The sequence below is a fragment of the Vidua chalybeata genome, chromosome 8, assembly GCF_026979565.1.
Source record: "Vidua chalybeata isolate OUT-0048 chromosome 8, bVidCha1 merged haplotype, whole genome shotgun sequence".
Lineage (NCBI taxonomy): Eukaryota > Metazoa > Chordata > Aves > Passeriformes > Viduidae > Vidua > Vidua chalybeata.
The window spans coordinates 35,015,240-35,033,107 of NC_071537.1; the positions used below are offsets into that span (position 1 = coordinate 35,015,240).

The following is a 17,868-nucleotide window of genomic DNA, read 5'->3' on the forward strand; positions in this document are numbered from 1 at the left end:
TAGAGACAAGGAGCATAGATGGAAATAGCAGAGAACTGAAAAATGGAAGAGTGAATGGGAGAAGAAATAGGAAGGATGCAAATTGGAGGTAACAGAAGGGAGAAAATGTGCACAGAGGAGCAGATATATTTACTGTTTGTTAAAACAAAGATCAAGGTTAAATTGTAGAATATGTGATGAGGTAATCTATAAAAAAAGAAAGATGTTCAATTCTCTGCATTGCAGTATGCAAGGAAAGAGCAAAAGATCACTGTATCTGTCTCTTCAGCTGGAAGACATCAGATGAATTTAAGATAAAGTAGAGCTATTCAACTGTAGTGTCTTAATACTGCCACACAATGAGTATTAAAAACTGGAGCTTAATTTCTTAGCTCAGGTGTAGTCTCATGTGCATAGAAGCTGTGGACAGCCAAGTGCATCTCTACAGCACCCTGCAATGGAGTGTCTGCTTTCTCAGGCATGTTTATCCTATTCCTCTGTTTATCCCTTCCCTTTCCCTGCACAAGAAGGAAAACTCTGAGGAGACTAACAACAAGGCTCTGGAAAAGCCCCATCTCTATGGTGTGGAGCTGAGCTTTTAGAACTTACATAATACCAGAGCTGAAGTTGTCTTTGCAGCCTTGACATCCCTTGGTTTGCCCTCTGTGCGTGCGTGACGTGCCTTAGGACACTGTGGTTATGTGATCACAGCCAGTTGTTACCAAACAGCTCTTCGGTGCAGGTCACTGCAGGGCCACGTGCCAGGGTCATGGATTAGGGCAGAGAAGGTGCTGTCCACAGGCTCAGTTTAGGCTGTAATGAAGCACAAGACTGTGGGAAGAGAATGCATGATCTCATGTTGGACATGGTTATAGAGAGACTTGACGATCGTGCTCTTTGTGGACCAAAATGGTTCTGTGGCTCTGTAGCTGCAGTGCCAGGGCCTGTGCACAGTTCCTGCTGATACCCAGTCCTTGGGGCTGTGGTGATGGGCTTGCAGGGATGCCCCCAGCTCCTGCTGTGATGGGGGAGAGCTGTGCTGGCTGTGCCCTTGTTCCACACCGCAGTGACAGCGGGCCGTGACCCCGGGCCCCGCTCTATCCCTGCTCCTGGGTTTCTGTGGGAGCAGCGTGCCGGTGTGTGGGTAGGGAAGAGTGGCAGAGCGTTCCAAGGCCCCAGTGCAGGTGGCTGTTAGTCAGCATTGAGCATTGTGGCCCAAGTCTGTGTGAAACCTTGGGGACCCTGGAGAAGATGTTCAGCCACGAGGGGAGTGTTTTCTGGGGACGCAGTAGGTTTAGCCCAGCAGCACCTGTGTCGGAGTCCAGGGCATCCCTCTGGCTGCCCTGGCTGTCTCCAGACCCTGGCAGGGGGCTTGGGGACCTTGGCAAGAAGTCAAAAACATCTGTGGCTTCGATTTTAGTCCGTGGGAAAAGCTGTCAATTTTGTATGAGCAATTACAAGCCACAAGGGTTTGAGTAGTGTGATATTTGAATTGACACAGGGTGGAAAAGTAGAATTTTGGGATTTTTAAGATAAGGGGCTCAGGGGACAAGATGGAGGGATTTGGGCATGTCCTGTCCTTCTGCTTGTTCTTCTTGTCCTCCATGTCTTGCTGTGATAGTGACACTTTCTGTTGGTTTAAGGTACAGGCACACTGTCCAACACAGATCTGAGGTATTGGTACGGGAGCTGTAAACATGGTACAGGTAATTTTGAGTATATAATGTGGGAGCCGCCCAAGGCTCGGGGCAGACGGCCGTGGCCTCCTTGCTGGGCAGAGCTGGGCAGGTCAGAGAAAGAATGTTTAGATAAGAAGGAATAAACAAGCTTGAAAACGCAATGGGACACATTCCAGGCTTCTTCTTTGGCTGCATGGGGCTAGGGAAGCAAAGACTCTTTACGATCTCGGGGTCACCCAGACCTTTAGAACCCCGAGAGAAATCCACACACCTGTTTGACTGTACAAGGGTAAATAGTTGAGCTTGAGGCTGTGGTCAGGTATAGTTAAGGCTGTGAAAACTTTACTACTGGTGCCTCTGTCATTCCTAATGTCTGGCACTGTTTGTTAGATTGAAATACTCAGATTGTTGCATTGTGGTAGGGTTTGTGTACTGTTGTATCAAAACAAAATGAAACCTTTAGGAACTCTACTTGTAAAATCCTAAGGTATTTTTTCTTCGGAACTGGAAGGGTAATCTTGTTCTGTACTTTTAAATACCAGTCTCCTCTGTTATTTTATTGCCTGCCAGAGTCTGCAGCAGTTAAATTTAAGTCAACAAATTATATTATAGCATATATCTGTTGGTAGAGTAAAAAGTCAATTGTAAATTTGGTCTGCAGTTCTGCTTTAATGCCAAAGTATAATGATATACATATATGTGTAAATACATATATAAATTCTTTAGTTACTTTGATGTCTACAGATCTTGTGAAAAAAAAAAAAAACAAGGAAAAGGGTGGAGACAAAGATGGGAAGTATTTTAACTGCCTCAAGTCTGCAGTGGGCCAAAGACATTAAGCTTTTAGACTTTTTCTGAGTGCTTGGGTTTGTGTTCAGTGATTTTCTTTAAAACCTTCACAGCCTTCAGTTACATTTTGGCAGCATATTTTAACATGATATTATGTGCCAGTATGAATGAATTTATTTAGCTACACTAATGTGTGTATTTATTTATTTCCTAGTCCCAGGATTGCTATTTTGGTCACTTTCCAGTCTCCCCTTTCCCTTCATAGCCCTTTCAATGTGGGTGCTTCTACAGCCCTATATTAATGCTGATCTACTACACCTGAAACAGAGCTTTCTTGTACAGCAATTTATTAATTGATTCTCCAGGGTGGATTAAATCTGCTGCATTGCTTTTCTCTGGGAAAAGGTAATTTACCTTAGCCATAAAAAGACAGTGGTGTTTTCATGATACAATCCTCTTTCCATCTTGGGCTTTTCCTTCAGCTTTTCCATTTCTTGCAAGCCTGTATGCACAAGCTAATGGCTTGTATTTTCCTGGCTGCTTCACTTGCCTTTCTCAATTCCAATTTACAGGTTTGTCACAGCAGCTTATGTAAAATGACTGGCAGTTTCCTTTGTCCCCTGCCTTGAGTCTCCTGCAGTAGGGATTGTCTGTTCTCCTTTGGAAATGTGACTCTCTCTTAACCAAAAGACACCCTCCAGAGAGGAGATGCAAGAGGGGGGTGTCTATTTCCTCCTGCCTGCTCTGACAATTTGTACTTATCTTGTTACCTTCTGGCAAAGCCACCTGAGCCAGCGTGGGGGGAGAGGAGCACTTCCAGAGACTTCAGTGGCTTTTCCTAAGGTGTATCTTCACATGGGCTCCTCAGATGGGCTGAATGGGCAGTTGAAGGTCCTTAAACTCTTGTTGTAGAACAAAAGATACCAATATGACCAATTTTATTCTACATTATTTAAGGGTTGGCTAACATGAGGTGAATGGACCTTACTCATTCTGTGGGGCACACAAAAATAGTAAGTTTTTATTATTTTGAAAGATTAATTTAGAATTTTATTAATTCAGAAAGTTTTTAATGAAAAAGTGTTTTAATGAAGTAGTTGTTCATCACTGTCAAAATAAGATCTAAAGAGAATACTTGCTGTTCAAGTCTGTTTAGTATTCAGTGAGTTTTACTCTTGCTTATGAAACTCAAAGACTGCTGAAGAAGAGGATTGACTCTTGTCACTTCAAAATACATAAAACAAGAAAATCCCCAAAACATTTGAAGAAGGAGAGAGGCCCGAGTATGCGCGCTTACGGAATTTGTGAACTTGTGAAACTCAGACAAGGAGCAGCTTATAAGCAACTACTCAGCAGAATTATTGTAAGAGCTAAAAGGCAAAAAAAAGGGCCAAGAAAAAACACTGAGAGTCTTTGCATGACTTAGCCTAAAATATGCTTTTTGATAAGTTACATGATGATTGTAAGTTAATAACTTAAGAAATAGCCCTTGATTCCTGTGGTTGTTACTCTATTACAGAGTCATTAACCTCCATTTGGTGGAGCCTGTAGGGCTCTGTTTGGATCCTTCTGTGAAATTCTGTTAAAAACGCTGGCTTTAGAAACTGGATTTTGCTTCCGATGTAACAATGTTCTGAAAAATAGGGGGAAAGACCAACATTTTTTGGGTTCCAGGTCATAAAAAAATGACCCTGAACATTGTAATTTCTTTTTGCCAATCTTTTCTTCCTTTCCTCTAGCTCAAAAATACCTTTGCTTCACTGTTAATAACAGTGTAATGCCCACGTTGATTGTAGGCACTGTGTGGGTGTTAAAGTGCCTTTAAGTGCACATCTGCTTCTTTAAAATGCTGTTGCACTTAGTGATCATTTAAAGCACTGAGAAGAAACTGCTCTCCAGTGCACTGCTCCCCCAGGCCTTGCTCAGTGCCAGCTTCAGAGTGCCCAGCACAGATGCACTGTTCAGGGCAGTCCTTGAGCACACTCCGTCTCCAGAACCTTCCTTCTTCTCGAGAGAAATCTTGGTAAGAGCAGCATTGAAAATGCAGCATTGTTTTGAAATAAATGCGTGTTTCTGAAGGTAGTAACTTTGGTTTTGCGGTGTTCAGTTGAGTTTTGATGCTTTTTTGGTTGTTGGGTCATTTTCCTGGATTAGGGTCGTAAATACCTTTCTGCAGCCGGCTATGGATTTGGCACACGTGGTCTTGCCCCATCTAAGTTCCATGGGGAGGGGTCTCTTGGTTTGAGTGACATTGGTGGAAGAATTGGAAAGTGAGGATGTTGCGTGAGTTCTAAATCTTGCTCCCATGGTAAGGAATTTGCCACTTGGATGAAGCCTGGTTTACCTGCAGTCTGATTTTGGAGCAGAGGACACTTGGGGAAGCCTTCTTGAAAGTCAGAACACCAAAGAACACCAGTGCTGTCTTTGCTTTTGCAATTTCCACAGGCCCTACAGGGAAAGCGAGGATGGCAGTATCCTAATGGGCAGTAATGGCTTTCTTTTTTCCTCTCTCTAGTGTTTTGTGGGCTGGGATTTTTGTTGGTTTGTTGGGTTTTTTCGAGTAGAATTGCCCTTCTGTAGTCATTGTGTGTAACATTTTGTGATAACTCTTCCCTCACCTGGAGCTGCATTAGGAAGTGACTTGTGACTCTCCAGTGTCTGTCTAACTTCAATATATCCCTTTTAGTCTATCTCTCTCTTTTAGATCTTAAGGACCACTAGACTGGTCTGGTTCAGTAGAGTCCCTTCGTTAATGACAGCCCTTCCCTAAGCTGATAACAAGATCAGGGAACTCTGCTCTTCCTTTTACTGCGGTTTTTTAACTGAAGCAAACTCTCAAACTTACACAAGGTTATCTCTGTGCCCATATCAAAACCATTCCTTTCATTTCAGCTGTGGCTTTCTTGCACAAGCTCTTAAGTGCCTTGACCTCTGTAATGTTACGGACATTTCATTCACTTCCAGCTCTCTGACCTTTCCAGTTATTTGGAATGTGTCTTACAGAGCCTCTGGGACACAGTTTTATCTCATTACTGTTGTCATAATGTTTGTCTTGCAGTCTTGCACCTATGAACCCTGATGCTATTGTTACTTTGCATTATTGGGGAGTTGCAAGCATGTGTCTGTTGCACTTGTTAGTGGTTAATTTGCTGTGTCTCAGGCACCAATTGATTATTTATTTCCTTTGCCAGTCCACATTCAAAGAATCTGTTCATCCTGTTGTCTTTTAGAACACTGTAATATGTTGGAGATGGCATCTTTCTTACAGAAGCTGAAGTTTTTGTCTATTTATAAGTTTTTTGCAGTAGGAACATTTTAGTTCTTAAGGAGCAGCTTTGGCTTCATCTGATGTGTCCAGGAGCCAGCTGGTCAGATCTACCTGCTGGGTTATCCCAGTACATACTAGAGTCTTTGGAATACTTTGGAATTTACCACTCTTCTGACCATTCGCTTTTTTGACATGTACGTGTCAGAGCATGATTTGCCTCCTAAGCAGAACTGTGGACTGAGTAACTTGATTTCATAGATCATCAGTGCTTAAGAGTTCATTTTCTATTTCATAGTATCTATGAGGACTGTTGTGGTTTAAATTGTGAATGTGAATCCAGTCTCAGTAAGGATTTCCTTAGACCTGAAAAACTGCAGTATCTTTTTGTTCTTCAACTGTAGCTCATTCTTAAGTTCTTCATAGAGATAATTTCCTAATGGAATTTACAAAAAGCACCTCTCACAGTTTTCATTTTTGCATGTAATACATTACGTTTTATAGTAAAAGTCATAATTTTGTGACATGTTCTATTATAATCAAAATTAAATGATTGCCCCACCTTCCTCCAATAATACTTTCAACTACATACATCTAAGTCTATTTAAGATATTTTTGCTTTCTGGCAGCATGCCCTCAGCTCTTAGAAACCACGAACTTCTAGATCTGGAAATGATGCAGTAGCTCTTGATGGGGGAAGCATATGCATAATTCAGTAGTATTTATATATGCATGTGTATGTGTGTTTGGATTATAAATCTGTTAACGTAGTAAAATTGATTCTTGCTGAAATCATAAATGATAAGCTTGTCTTCATTTTGTTCACCATGTCTCAGTAAGTCTGTCACCACCATTCATTGCACTATTTGGAGAAGTGGCATTGAATTCATTATATACCAAATAAGTTTCTGTAAATAGGGCTTCTCCTCACTTTCTGGGGACCGTATTCTGTTTTCAGCTAGAATCCCCCTGCTGGGCAAGGTCATCTCTGAAGCTGGTTTTGTTTGCTGCAGGCTTTGTTTTGTGTCACAGTGGATGAGAACACCAGACCACCTCCTCAGTTTACCCAGTGCTATTAAACAACTGCAGTTGTTTGGAATGATTCAGTAGGCAGCAGATAAAGTGTAAGGATTGCATCCATCAGAATTGAAGCATTTGTCACGGAGTTTCATGCAGAAATGTACAACTGTAACTCACACACCTTTTTGATTGTTGCCAGACATTAAAAATTCAAGGGTAGACAGCTTCAGTCAGCAGATGGGAAGGTCTGTATCTTGGTATCGTGCAAAAAAGTTGTTGCAGAATTCCTTGCCCTTCCCAAGCACTGTGAAATAGCAGCCATTCTTGGCTCATGGAGTACTGGGCCTTAGCAGCCAGGTTAGGCAGTAAACTGTTGGTGACCCTCCCAATCAACCAGAGTGTTTAGGGAAAACCCATAGATGTTTCAACAGCTTGTTTAGTTGAGGGGTTTGTGGGTTTTTTTCCTTTGGGTTCAGTTTTATAATTTCTTTCCTTTCCTGAAGCTTCAAGTAGCATTCCCTGTACCAGAACATTAGTGTTTTTCCCAGGAACCTTATTTTTGGTGTTGAGGGAGGCTTAAAATGATTGCCTGATACTGATTCCTTGGTCTGAAGTCAGAAGTGTTTAGTGAATAATTCTGGATGATATCAGCATGCTATTGGTTTTGTTATGCTTATTTTTTAGGAAGAGGAGGCTAGATTTCAGGAAATACCGTGAAGCCTATCTCTGAAGAAGCATTCATGGTAAAAGAAACAATATTAAATGATAGTATGCCAAACATCAAAGTCAATACATGGATTAGAACAGGAGTGCCAAAATGAGATGGGAAAGGTCTAAGAATGTGACCTTTGAAAAGAGGATGGTACTCACTGTACACTTCTCAAAGTAGGCCTTGTCAAACTCAAACTGTTGGGGAAAAGCTTTCTGGAGAACAGGGGGTGCTAAGGACAGGCTGGTCCTTAGTGCAGGTGATTTCTGAGAAGGGGGAGAGACTGAGAGTTGAATGTGGGGAGGTGGCAGCCAAGGGACAATGGATAGAGACCTGCAACTTCCCCAGAGAGTTGCAGCGACTCTGGTGCCACTCACTCTTGGTAGAGACAGGTGGCACAGCTAAGGACAGTGCCCACAGGTTGCAGCAGAGAAAATCAGGGAGAACGTGGGCAGAGTGAGGGATTTATTCACTGTAGTACAGCACTAGAGCAGAGATGCAGTGACATTTCTGTCTTTAAAGGTTTTCATGACTTACCTAGACAAAGCTGTGACTGACCTGATGTTGTGTTGGTCTTCTGTCTAAGGAGGTGATACACAGAATCCTTTTCAAATTATGTATGTAGGATTTTTTGCTTGTGTTAGACATCAGCTGCATTCATTTAAGAGCCATCTTTTCTGAATAATTAAATGTTTTAATGTGGGCATTCATACCCTGCTGTAGTAATCTCAAATTCTTAGAGAAGAGTTCTTTCTCTGCTTAGTGACTTGCTTGTTATTAGAAATATGTACTGCTACTATTAAGAAGGACTTTGAGTGTAAAAATGCTTGCATATACTTCATTCAAAATCTGCAAATTTCTCCAGAATCTTAATATAGACCTCTAATATGAAATGTTGTGTATTAAATGGTGGTCAAGCATAGAAACAGTGCAAATGGATGCAGTCTTAGCAAATGGATGTGGCTTAGTCTGATATGTTTCTAAACAGGCAAAGAAGCATTTAGAGCCTGTAGGTGCTCTGTTTTTCAAAGTGTTTGTTTACTCTTCAGCGTGCTCTTTTCAAACCGTGGTAATTATTTTCTTTTCCTGAGAGCTAATAGTAAAATTTTCAGCAGTGCTGCAGATTTCTTTCCAGGAACAACATAGTCCTCTTGTGTTTATTTAATTTGTCCACTTGTCTTGCTTATATTTTATTCTGTGGGATAGGTAAGTAAGAACCTGTACCTAAAAACACATTTAGAGTTTGTATCTTAATAGTATTAGAAGCAATGCTAGTTTTATTCAGTACAGTTTTGTTCAGTTTTTAACCATTGTTTGTGAGGTGATAATTGACTTCCTTGAATCTTCAATGGTCTGCTGTTCTGTATCTTGGAGGAAAATCATTATGTCTGCATTGCAGGTTGGGAGGAGGCTGTCTTGTAGTCTGTCTGTGTAAACTCTAAACCCCAAGTAAAGAACAAAACCACCTTGGGAACCTTTTCAGTCTCCACAGAACTGGATGTAGCAGGAAATGTAATTGTCAGTCCCTCTCCTGTCTGTCAGCAGCCCAGTGCAGTTGGAGCTCTCCCTCAGTGTCTGTGCAGAACAGTCAGTACCTGTTGTTACAAGTGCTGCTCCAACTGTTCCTTTGCTTTCTTGGACAGAGATTTCTTTAGCTGAAGAGCTTTCCCCTGCTGATGATAGTAGTGTTAGCACTAACAGCCATAAATGTTGCTAATTTATTGAAACTCTAGTGGCTGGAGAGTTTTCAGGTAAATACTGAAGAAGGTTCTTCTTAATGCTATTGGTAGGCAAGATTTCTTTGTAGGGCAGAACGTGTGATACAGGATGCAGTTATGGTTGGCATACTGAGTGCCAACAGCCCCTTCAGGTGCTTGCTTTGAGCCCTTAGAGAGAGCCACTTGAGTCTGTCACCTTGGCCCCAGACAAGCTGCCCATTGCTATTTTACCTTCTGCAGGTTTATTGCTCTCAAATTATTATATGCTATAATTGAACATGCTCGTTAAATGTCCCAGCATCCCTTTATCATTCTTGATTTTAATCCATTTCAGTATACAGTGTTCTAATAATGAAGCTTACATGGAGGGCTTCAGCAGTTAGAACCTAATTCCAAATCCACTGCAGTGCTTGCCACTGACTCCTGTGGTTGTCGTGCAGCCCTGGGGTTGCTGCTCCTTCTGACTGGTGCCAGTGTTTGTGATCCCACTGAACAGAGTGCCACTGCTCTGAGGGGCTGCAGCAAGGCAGGCAGCACACACAGACTTAGTCTGTCACGAGTCACTGCTTTCTGAATCGTTCTGAGGCTAGCTCTGAATATTAAATTTAGAGACAGTATTTTTCTGGCACCATTCAGAAAAATATCTTTTCTGCAGTTGACAGTATTTATTGGTATTTCACTGTAATTAAGTGTTTGAGGATTTTGGCTACAGAGATGTATTTTTCTTCTGCTTACTTTTTAAATGTCAGCAGTCTTCCATGAAAGATAATTCTTCTTGATGAAATTATTTCAGTTATTCCAAGTTACTATTGTAGTAGACATAGAACTGAAACGTAGTGACCCTTTTCCCAGTACATTTTGTCCAAGGAGATTTTGTCTTGTATGTTTTTGTTGTTTGCTAACATATGTCAAAAACATGGTATCTGACTCTGCCTAAAAAGCTGTGTAGATTTTCTGATGTTTCTGAGTGGGATATGCTTTTTTTTTTTTGGTTTTTTTTTTTTTGTTGTTGTTTTTTTTTTTTTTTTTTTTTTGGTTTTTTTTTTTTTTTTTTTTTTGTTTTGTTTTGTTTTGTTTTTGGGCCAAAAAAAAAGCTTGGAATCTTGTGCAGTTTTCTTCTTTATGGCTAATTCAATTAATTTCAGGTTTTCTAGGTTGATGCTACACTCACTGGGAACCAGATTTCTAAAAAGACAATATTTCTAGTAATCTACCAAAATAGCTGGCTGCATTTCAAAATTAAACGTTTAAATTGTTGTCTGCTGTTACTGTTTTGAAGACTAACTCATTGTCAGCATAGTTATATTTGGGAAAATATGGCTCAGTTACATGTTCTGAGCTTCTGAGACGACGCTGGTGTCTCCTGAACTGAAGTCACTGTAGTACATGCAGTAAGCTCAGCACCCCTGCTGCACCCCTCCAGAAGGACTGGCTGGGGATCACAGACACCTTTGTCTGTTGGTAACTGCTGTGCTCAGTTTCTCCCCACTTTTCTCCCTTATAGGGTGACTGTAAGGTTTTTGTGAATTGCCCCATTCTCTAGCTTGGGTTTGTAGCACAGTGCATCTACAGTGTGACCCAAACAAGGTTCACAGAGAGGGGTTTGGGGTGATTGTAATTCTATTTTTTATTAACCTCTCGGGACTTTTCTTTCTCACTTAAATTACTAAAAAGCTGCTCTCTGTTTAGATAGTCTCTCTTACGTAGAATGAAGTCACTTGCTCCCCACAAGAACTTCAATTTCCTCTTAATTTCCTTTTTATGGCATTTTCTGTGTCCTGCTCAGTCCATTTGGAAAATCCCAATTTGGGAGTATCAGCAGCCTGTAGAAATTGCCTGATGCGTTAATTGCCTCTTTGCTCTTGCTGGCTGAGCTTTGGCTGTGTTTGGGGCTTTTTTTAGGTACAGACTATGGGTATTTACTAGCCTTGGCTTCTGTGTAGCTATATGCCTTTCCATGTAGTGCAGATTCCTCTAAATGAAGCCCAGGACTGCACTTGAAGGAAGGAAGGGCATGTTCTGGGCTGTGAACTGAATTGAGGAGTGGTTCTTGTTTCCACAGCTTGTGGATGCCATGCTGTAGCAGGGGACTGATGAGACAAGACAGGCCCACATGGTCCACACTGTCTGCTGTGAGAATGAGAAATGAATTCTGAAATCCCTCTCATCTGTCCTAGGGGGAAATGTCATTCTCATCTGGGATCTCATGGTCAGTCTGTCCTTGAGCATGGCAGCAAAATGTATTAGGTAGAGGACTTCAAAAAAAGGAGGATTATGTAAATGATTGAAATGATCTTTCTGCTCTTTTGGATGCTGTGACCTGTCTCTAATGAGTTCCTTATACAGGGAAATTCATCTACTCCCTCCAAAGCATGCCCACAAAGAAACCCTTTGAAGATTGCTGAGAGAGGGATCCCACTGAAGCCTCGAGCTGTGATGTTCAGATGCAGGGCACTGCTTTAATTCCCAGGTGCAGTGTCCCATGCCTTTGCAGGCTGTGCTCCAGGGATTCCTAAGTCCCAAGCACTCCCCTGTGCCTGTGCATTACAGAGAGCAGGGACTGGCGTGTACATCTGAAGTGTCCTGGTGCAAAGCAAAACAACTCTGTGTTCAGGTAGGAAGCTCAATCATTGTCATGGGTGTGTTTAGGGGAGGAATAAATTAGGGCTGTTTCAAAATTAAAAGCAGCAATTTACTGGATTGTTACTCGTTAATTACACACACTGCCAATAATTAGGTCTCACTGGCTATCAATATTTTCTCATATTCAGGACAGTTAACTCCTGAAAATCTTACCCTTGTTAGCTGTGAAGATCTAGTACCACAAAACTGCTGTCATGTTCAGCGAAGTTTATGTATAAATGTGTCTGTAAACATATGCATACGAAAATATTCATGATGTCCACTTGTATATAGCTAGGTAATTCTCTATATACTTATATATCCGTGTATATACATGCTCAGCTGTGTGCTTGTGGGTCTGCCAGCAGTCTGCCAGCTTTGCAAGCTGCAGGATGCACAGCTGCAGCTGGCACAGGTCTGAGTTAGAGAAGCACATACTGATTACAGCTTGCTTTTGTTAGGAAACTTTTTATGTGCATCAGGCCTCTGCCTGGGCTACTTCATGTTGTATTACACTGTTATTATGCAGAAACTTTGGCATGAAATACTAAATTCCATTAGGATAATTTATAGATCTTTATGCTCTAAATAGTCAAGGAGGGGACAATAGGGGATTCTGAGACTGTGCCTCTCATACACCTGCCTAGGATTGAAACTGCCAGAGGAATATGGGCTCTTTCAGGTGTTGTAAGTTCCACAAGTAGTTCATCTCTTTTCCTTCATAAAACCTGTAAGCTTGTTACCAAATAAGGTGAATGCTAATATAAGGGGTATATCGAATACATACAGTCACAAAGCTCTTCTGCTTCATTCATACACATATATAAGTATATATATATAAAAAAATATATATTTATATATATATATGTAAATATATATGTAAATGTGTCTCTTAGAAAGCCATTGGATACACTGGCATAGTAAAAAGTTACCAATTTAATATTGTATCACAGAAATAGAGGCTTGAATTAAGGGTCTGTACCATAGTGAAATTAGCTTCAGAAGCAGCTTCATCTGCATGTTATGATAGCATGATGTGGATTTGTAAGAGTCACACGTGGTTGGAGTTTCAAAACCTGTTTGCGTTATTCAGCTCAACCTTTTGCAGTGAGTGCACAGTACTCTCTTTCTGCAGTAATTCCATTATTATTTCAATGCATTTTGGAACACCTCTAATGAAGCTGTCTCCATCAGTCACTGAAACAATCTGTTCCATTCTGAATTGCATGTTGGGTGCTGTGATTCAGGCTGCTGCCAGCAGATCCCTTTTATTTCACATGGTGTCCCTTAGCCAGCACAGTTGCCTCAGCTTAGATGGGTTTTATGTTTTAATTCTCTATATACCATTCTGGATTGCAGTGGCATTAAGAGTACATGTAATATGTAGCAGTAAGATTTGCTTACTGCAATAGGCAGTGTTCTTACCATCTGAAATTCTTAGATACCTTTCGAGAGAAATCTACAAATGCTTATTTTTTAATCACAGGAAGTGCAAACTATTATTTGATCTCAGAGAGTGTAATTAAAGAAGTACTGAATAAAGGCTGTGTGAATGTTAACTAGATTTCTTACTCTCTCTAATATTACCTTGCATTTAACAGCTGGCTGTGTTTTTAATCTTTACAACCATACTTTTCTTTACTTCCGCTGAATTTTTGCAACTGGAAAGCTGCTTAAATCCTCTGTAAGCAACCCATCACACTGACTCTCGTGCTAGGTGATCAGGTTTTGGGGGGGTAGTAAAGTACTTGAGGTACACACCTCTCGTGCCAAGTCACTTCTGATAGTGCCACTCCCTGTGCCGTGGCGTAGGTCTGGGTTGCACACACCTCTTTTAGCTTGCCTGCCTACACATCTGCTTTATTTCATTGCTCTGCTGCCCTGCTAGCTTCATCTGAAACTCATCCAGTAGTATTTTAGGCCTTACTTGACTGTGCTTCAGGTAGGTTTTTGCAAGTTTTCCTTCTCTTAGAGTCCTAATTCATGACTAGTAACTTCTTACCTTCAGAAGGAAAACCATTTTTTCACTCCAGCTTGCCCATATTTATTTTTTTCAAAATGATCTTTTTTTAATGACTTTTGTTAGAGCACAAAAGATGTCTGCAGGTGGCTGAATCCCCGAGAGAGTTGTCTCCTGTGTTGAAAGGCCACTGGAGTTAAGCCAAAGCTGTGGCAGGGTTGCAGTGTGTGTAGCTGGGCTCTGAAGCTGTGCCACAGGGAGCTTCAGGCACTGCCTGTGCTCTCGCTTCCATTTCAAAGCTGCCTTTGAAGGAGTCGTTCTTCAGTCTTTGTTCCACTGGGAGCTCTCCAGCCTTTTCCCAGTCTGCTGGCACCACTGGATGAGTTGTTCACAGTCTCTGTACCTGCAGATAAACACTGAAGGGAGGCTTCGGTTATTTACCACGAATTCTTTAGCTTGAGATAAATTGTGGGTTTGCTAGTTTTTTCCCTTTTTTTTTTTTTTTTTTTTTTCCTTGAGTGAAGAACCATAAAGATTTTGAATTAGAAAAAAGAAGTCAATTTTTTTTCTGGTCAGTTCTAGGAGGTGGTGGCTGCTCATGTCTGGTCAGGTGTGTTTGTTTTGTTAAGACACTCTTTAGGTGAGTGTTGGACACACGTGGGCAGTTTGGCTTTGCAGATTTTTCACTGTAAGCTGCTTTAATGGTGGCTGAAGTGGTGGCAATCACTTAACACAGCTGAATTAAAAGGTACGAGCACAGTGGCTCGTGCTCTCACCTGTTGGCAGTGGCCTTCTGCAAAGCTGAGAATCTGTTTTCTTGGTCATTTTATTGTTAAAAATAACAGGCACAGAGTTGCTAATTGGAATAAAGGGGTTAGTGAAGTTCAGTTTTCTGTGTGAAGAGCTGGGCCCTGACAGCTATTAAACTACAAACTGGGTTCATTAGTTGGTTTTGATTGAAGATTACAAAATCAAGCAAAAATATTAGAGGACTAAGAAGACATGCCTACAAGGAAATATGAAAAGTATTATTTAAAAAAAACAGGGGAATTAGGAAACACTTGATGAATTTTAAAGCAAATTAGGTTAATTTCAAGAATCTATTTTTGATAGTGTGAAATCTTTAATTACTTTAGGGACTTTGAACATTATGCTTATGAACATATTGGTATTTTCCAAACATCCTCCTTTCTACATCTTTCCCCTCGGGGAAAGCAGAATTACAGATGCTTATATTGAAATTTGCTTTTAATTTTTGTTGCAGGAGAAACAAAATGGAACACAAAGAAAACAGAAATAAAACGTACAAATAAAACAAACAAATCCCCGTAAAAGATTAGTATTTCTCAGTTGTCTCACACTTGATATTTTTAATTTTACTTGTTTTGTTTTTGAAAGACTGATAAAGTGAGTAATTTCTACCTGTTCTCAATTGCATCCACTTCTCCACTATATTTAGGCTGCCTAGAAAAAGAAAGCCAAGTACAGGAAAGATGCACATTATTGCTGTAATTCATTCCACTTAATGCAGTATTTCAGAGGGTTACCTGCCCCTTTGAGGCCTATGAAGTATTTTGGATGTCTGTTATCCATGGGTAAGAGCTCATATATGCACCAAAATTCTCTTTTTTTTTTTTTTTTTTTTTAAAGTTGTTGGTTTGTTTTTTTTTTTTAAGTTATTGGTTGGTAGCTCAAAACTGAAATAAACCCTAGTAGTCTTGGATTTGGGGGAGTTATCCTGTCGCTTACAGGGGAAATGACCAGGAAATAAGGCCTGTTGGGTTGCCCAAGTGTATTTTCACACTTCATTAGCAGGTTGGTGTGTACGTGTTTTAGAGCTGCAGTATGGTCTTGTGCTTTAATTGCTGTGTAGAAATGCTGTTGCTGCAAAGCCCCATCTGAAATGCTGCTGGAGGAGGGCCCTGAGGTGGAGGTTCTGTACTCAAATGCAGCCTGGGTTGCTTCACTTGGAATTATTTTGATAGTCTAGAGGCCAGAATCTTTGTTTAACTAGAAAGAAAACCATTACGAAATGATGAAAAGTTCTCACTCAGTAGTAGTTCTTTGATTTTTATTTTTTAAGCAATAAATAGGCACTTATTCTCCTTACATATTTTATGTGGTTGCAAATGGAAAATGTACCTTGTATTTCTTCTGTTCTATTATAAATCTTTCCACTGACCTTTTTGAAGGTGAGACAATTCCAGTGATATTCTGAAGAGGGTAGCACTGATTTTAAATACCCTGTTTTTCAAATTAAGTGGCAACTACTTGTTGGCTCAAAGACCCTGAAGTTACTGTAATTTGAGAATGAATTTAACTGACTCCAAGGGTTATGTGGGTCTCCTCATCAAAGCTAGGGAGGAAATCATTATTACTACTGCTGCTTAATACTAAAGTATTAAGTTGCCAGGTTTTCTAATTCAGAAATCCGATTGTCTTCAGCTGAAGCTTTGTCTGCCTACAGATTTATTATATGCTTCAAGATTTGCCTGAAATGTTCCACATTAATTGTATTAGTAGTAGTGCTTTCGTGTGTTAAGAATTTGTGAATTGCACAGTGTGGAACTGTGGAGTGGAGGCTGGAACACAAACAATACAAACAATATTAGTGTTTGAAACCAACATGTTGCCGGAGAGAGAGCTTTAGTACCTCGAGGTTTGTTATTCATATTGAATGTTACACAAGTTGAGTTTTATCCTTTTGCATTTGTTACTTCTATGTCCTCAGACTCCACAAGTGACAGGAAATGAGTTTGGTCTGGGCTTGTTTGAGGTCCTTCTGTGTGTGCGATCGATTTTCCATCTGCATTCCTTCCATATTCTGTGCTGGGTTTCCTTTGCTTCAGATTGGTGTGAAGGTCGAGGGAGATACAGCGCTGCCAGGTCACTGTGCAGAATAAGGCCCTGGAGCATCAGAAGAAAATGCCCAGGCCATTCTGGGTAAAGCACAGCTTAATATCAAACTGACTCAAAATGCACAGTGTGTTTGATTCAATCAAACAAGAGAAATTGCCCTGGTAAATTCGGGTCACAGCTGTAGGACTTCCTCAGTGGAAGAATAAGCATCAGTCTTCTGCTGGTTACATCTCTGTTCAGACTGAAAGCAGATTGTGAAACAGTGGAAGTCTGTTCAGCACTGGTTCCAGCTTTAAGCCAGGTTGTTCACCCTGGTTCTTCGGGTAAAATTGCGATTGAAGTCACTAACAAATTTTTACAACTGCTTCCCCAGCTCCCCTTTTAAAACTTCTTTCTTCCTTGTAGTACTGTACAACCACCCACTTACCATGGGCATTTTTATAACTGTAATAAAAACTACAAATGTATTCTCACTTAAAAGTAATTACACTATTACTGTAATGCTTTTTAGAAAATAAAGTTTTTATCAATGTCAGGCGTTTTGCCAATCTATCCCTTTTATGCTCACTGAATTTTTTTTTTTTTTTTTTTTTTTTAATAGTGATTCCAGAGTTTATTAGTCAAGTAAATATTGCATTGGAGAGCTTAAGCAAGAACACAGTGCATCTGTTTGATGACAACCAGTTTGTTGACATTTCCAAGAAGGTGTATGATACGATTCACAGCATCAGGTGCTCGGTCATGATGATTCGGGTAAGTTTGGAATTTGTTCTTTTCATACTCACGTCTGAGATGGGTCGGACATGGGAAACTTGGGTTACAGTGAAACGTGTGATTGTAACTCCAGAAGTCTAGAACTGCATTGAATACCGCATCAGAACGTTGCATAAAAATGTCTTTACTACTTTAAAAATATGTAGTTGTGTTTGGTTGGTAAAGATCTTCGTTCACTTCATTAATTCACTTGCATTTACAGACCCAAATCTTCTTGTAGTTCTTCAGCTTTAACCTGTGGAATGTAGGAGAGAGAGTATTTCCAGGTGATTCTGATATTCCCATATCAAATTCTTTCAGCCTTACACCAGAAGACTCGACCTGATTTCTTTGTCTTGCACAATTACAATCACTGTGCTTACACTTGCATTTTTCCTGAAGTTCAGAAAGTGAATCAAAACAGCTTATTTTTAAAATTCAAGCCAGAATTCTGTCAGATGCAGAATTTTCCCCAAATATCTTCATAAAAAAACGGTAAATAATTGAACTGCAAT

The 17,868-nt window shown here is 40.4% G+C and overlaps 1 protein-coding gene across 6 annotated transcripts in view; it reads left to right on the top strand.

Moving 5' to 3' along the window:
- CTNNA3 (catenin alpha 3) overlaps positions 1-17,868 on the top strand; it is a 430,920-nt gene that overhangs the window by 324,431 nt on the left and 88,621 nt on the right. For all 6 annotated transcript variants that reach the window (XM_053948596.1, XM_053948593.1, XM_053948594.1 and 3 more), the window contains one exon: positions 17,202-17,353. In XM_053948596.1, the coding sequence (XP_053804571.1) occupies positions 17,202-17,353 (152 nt within the window). The remainder of the gene's footprint in view (positions 1-17,201; positions 17,354-17,868) is intronic.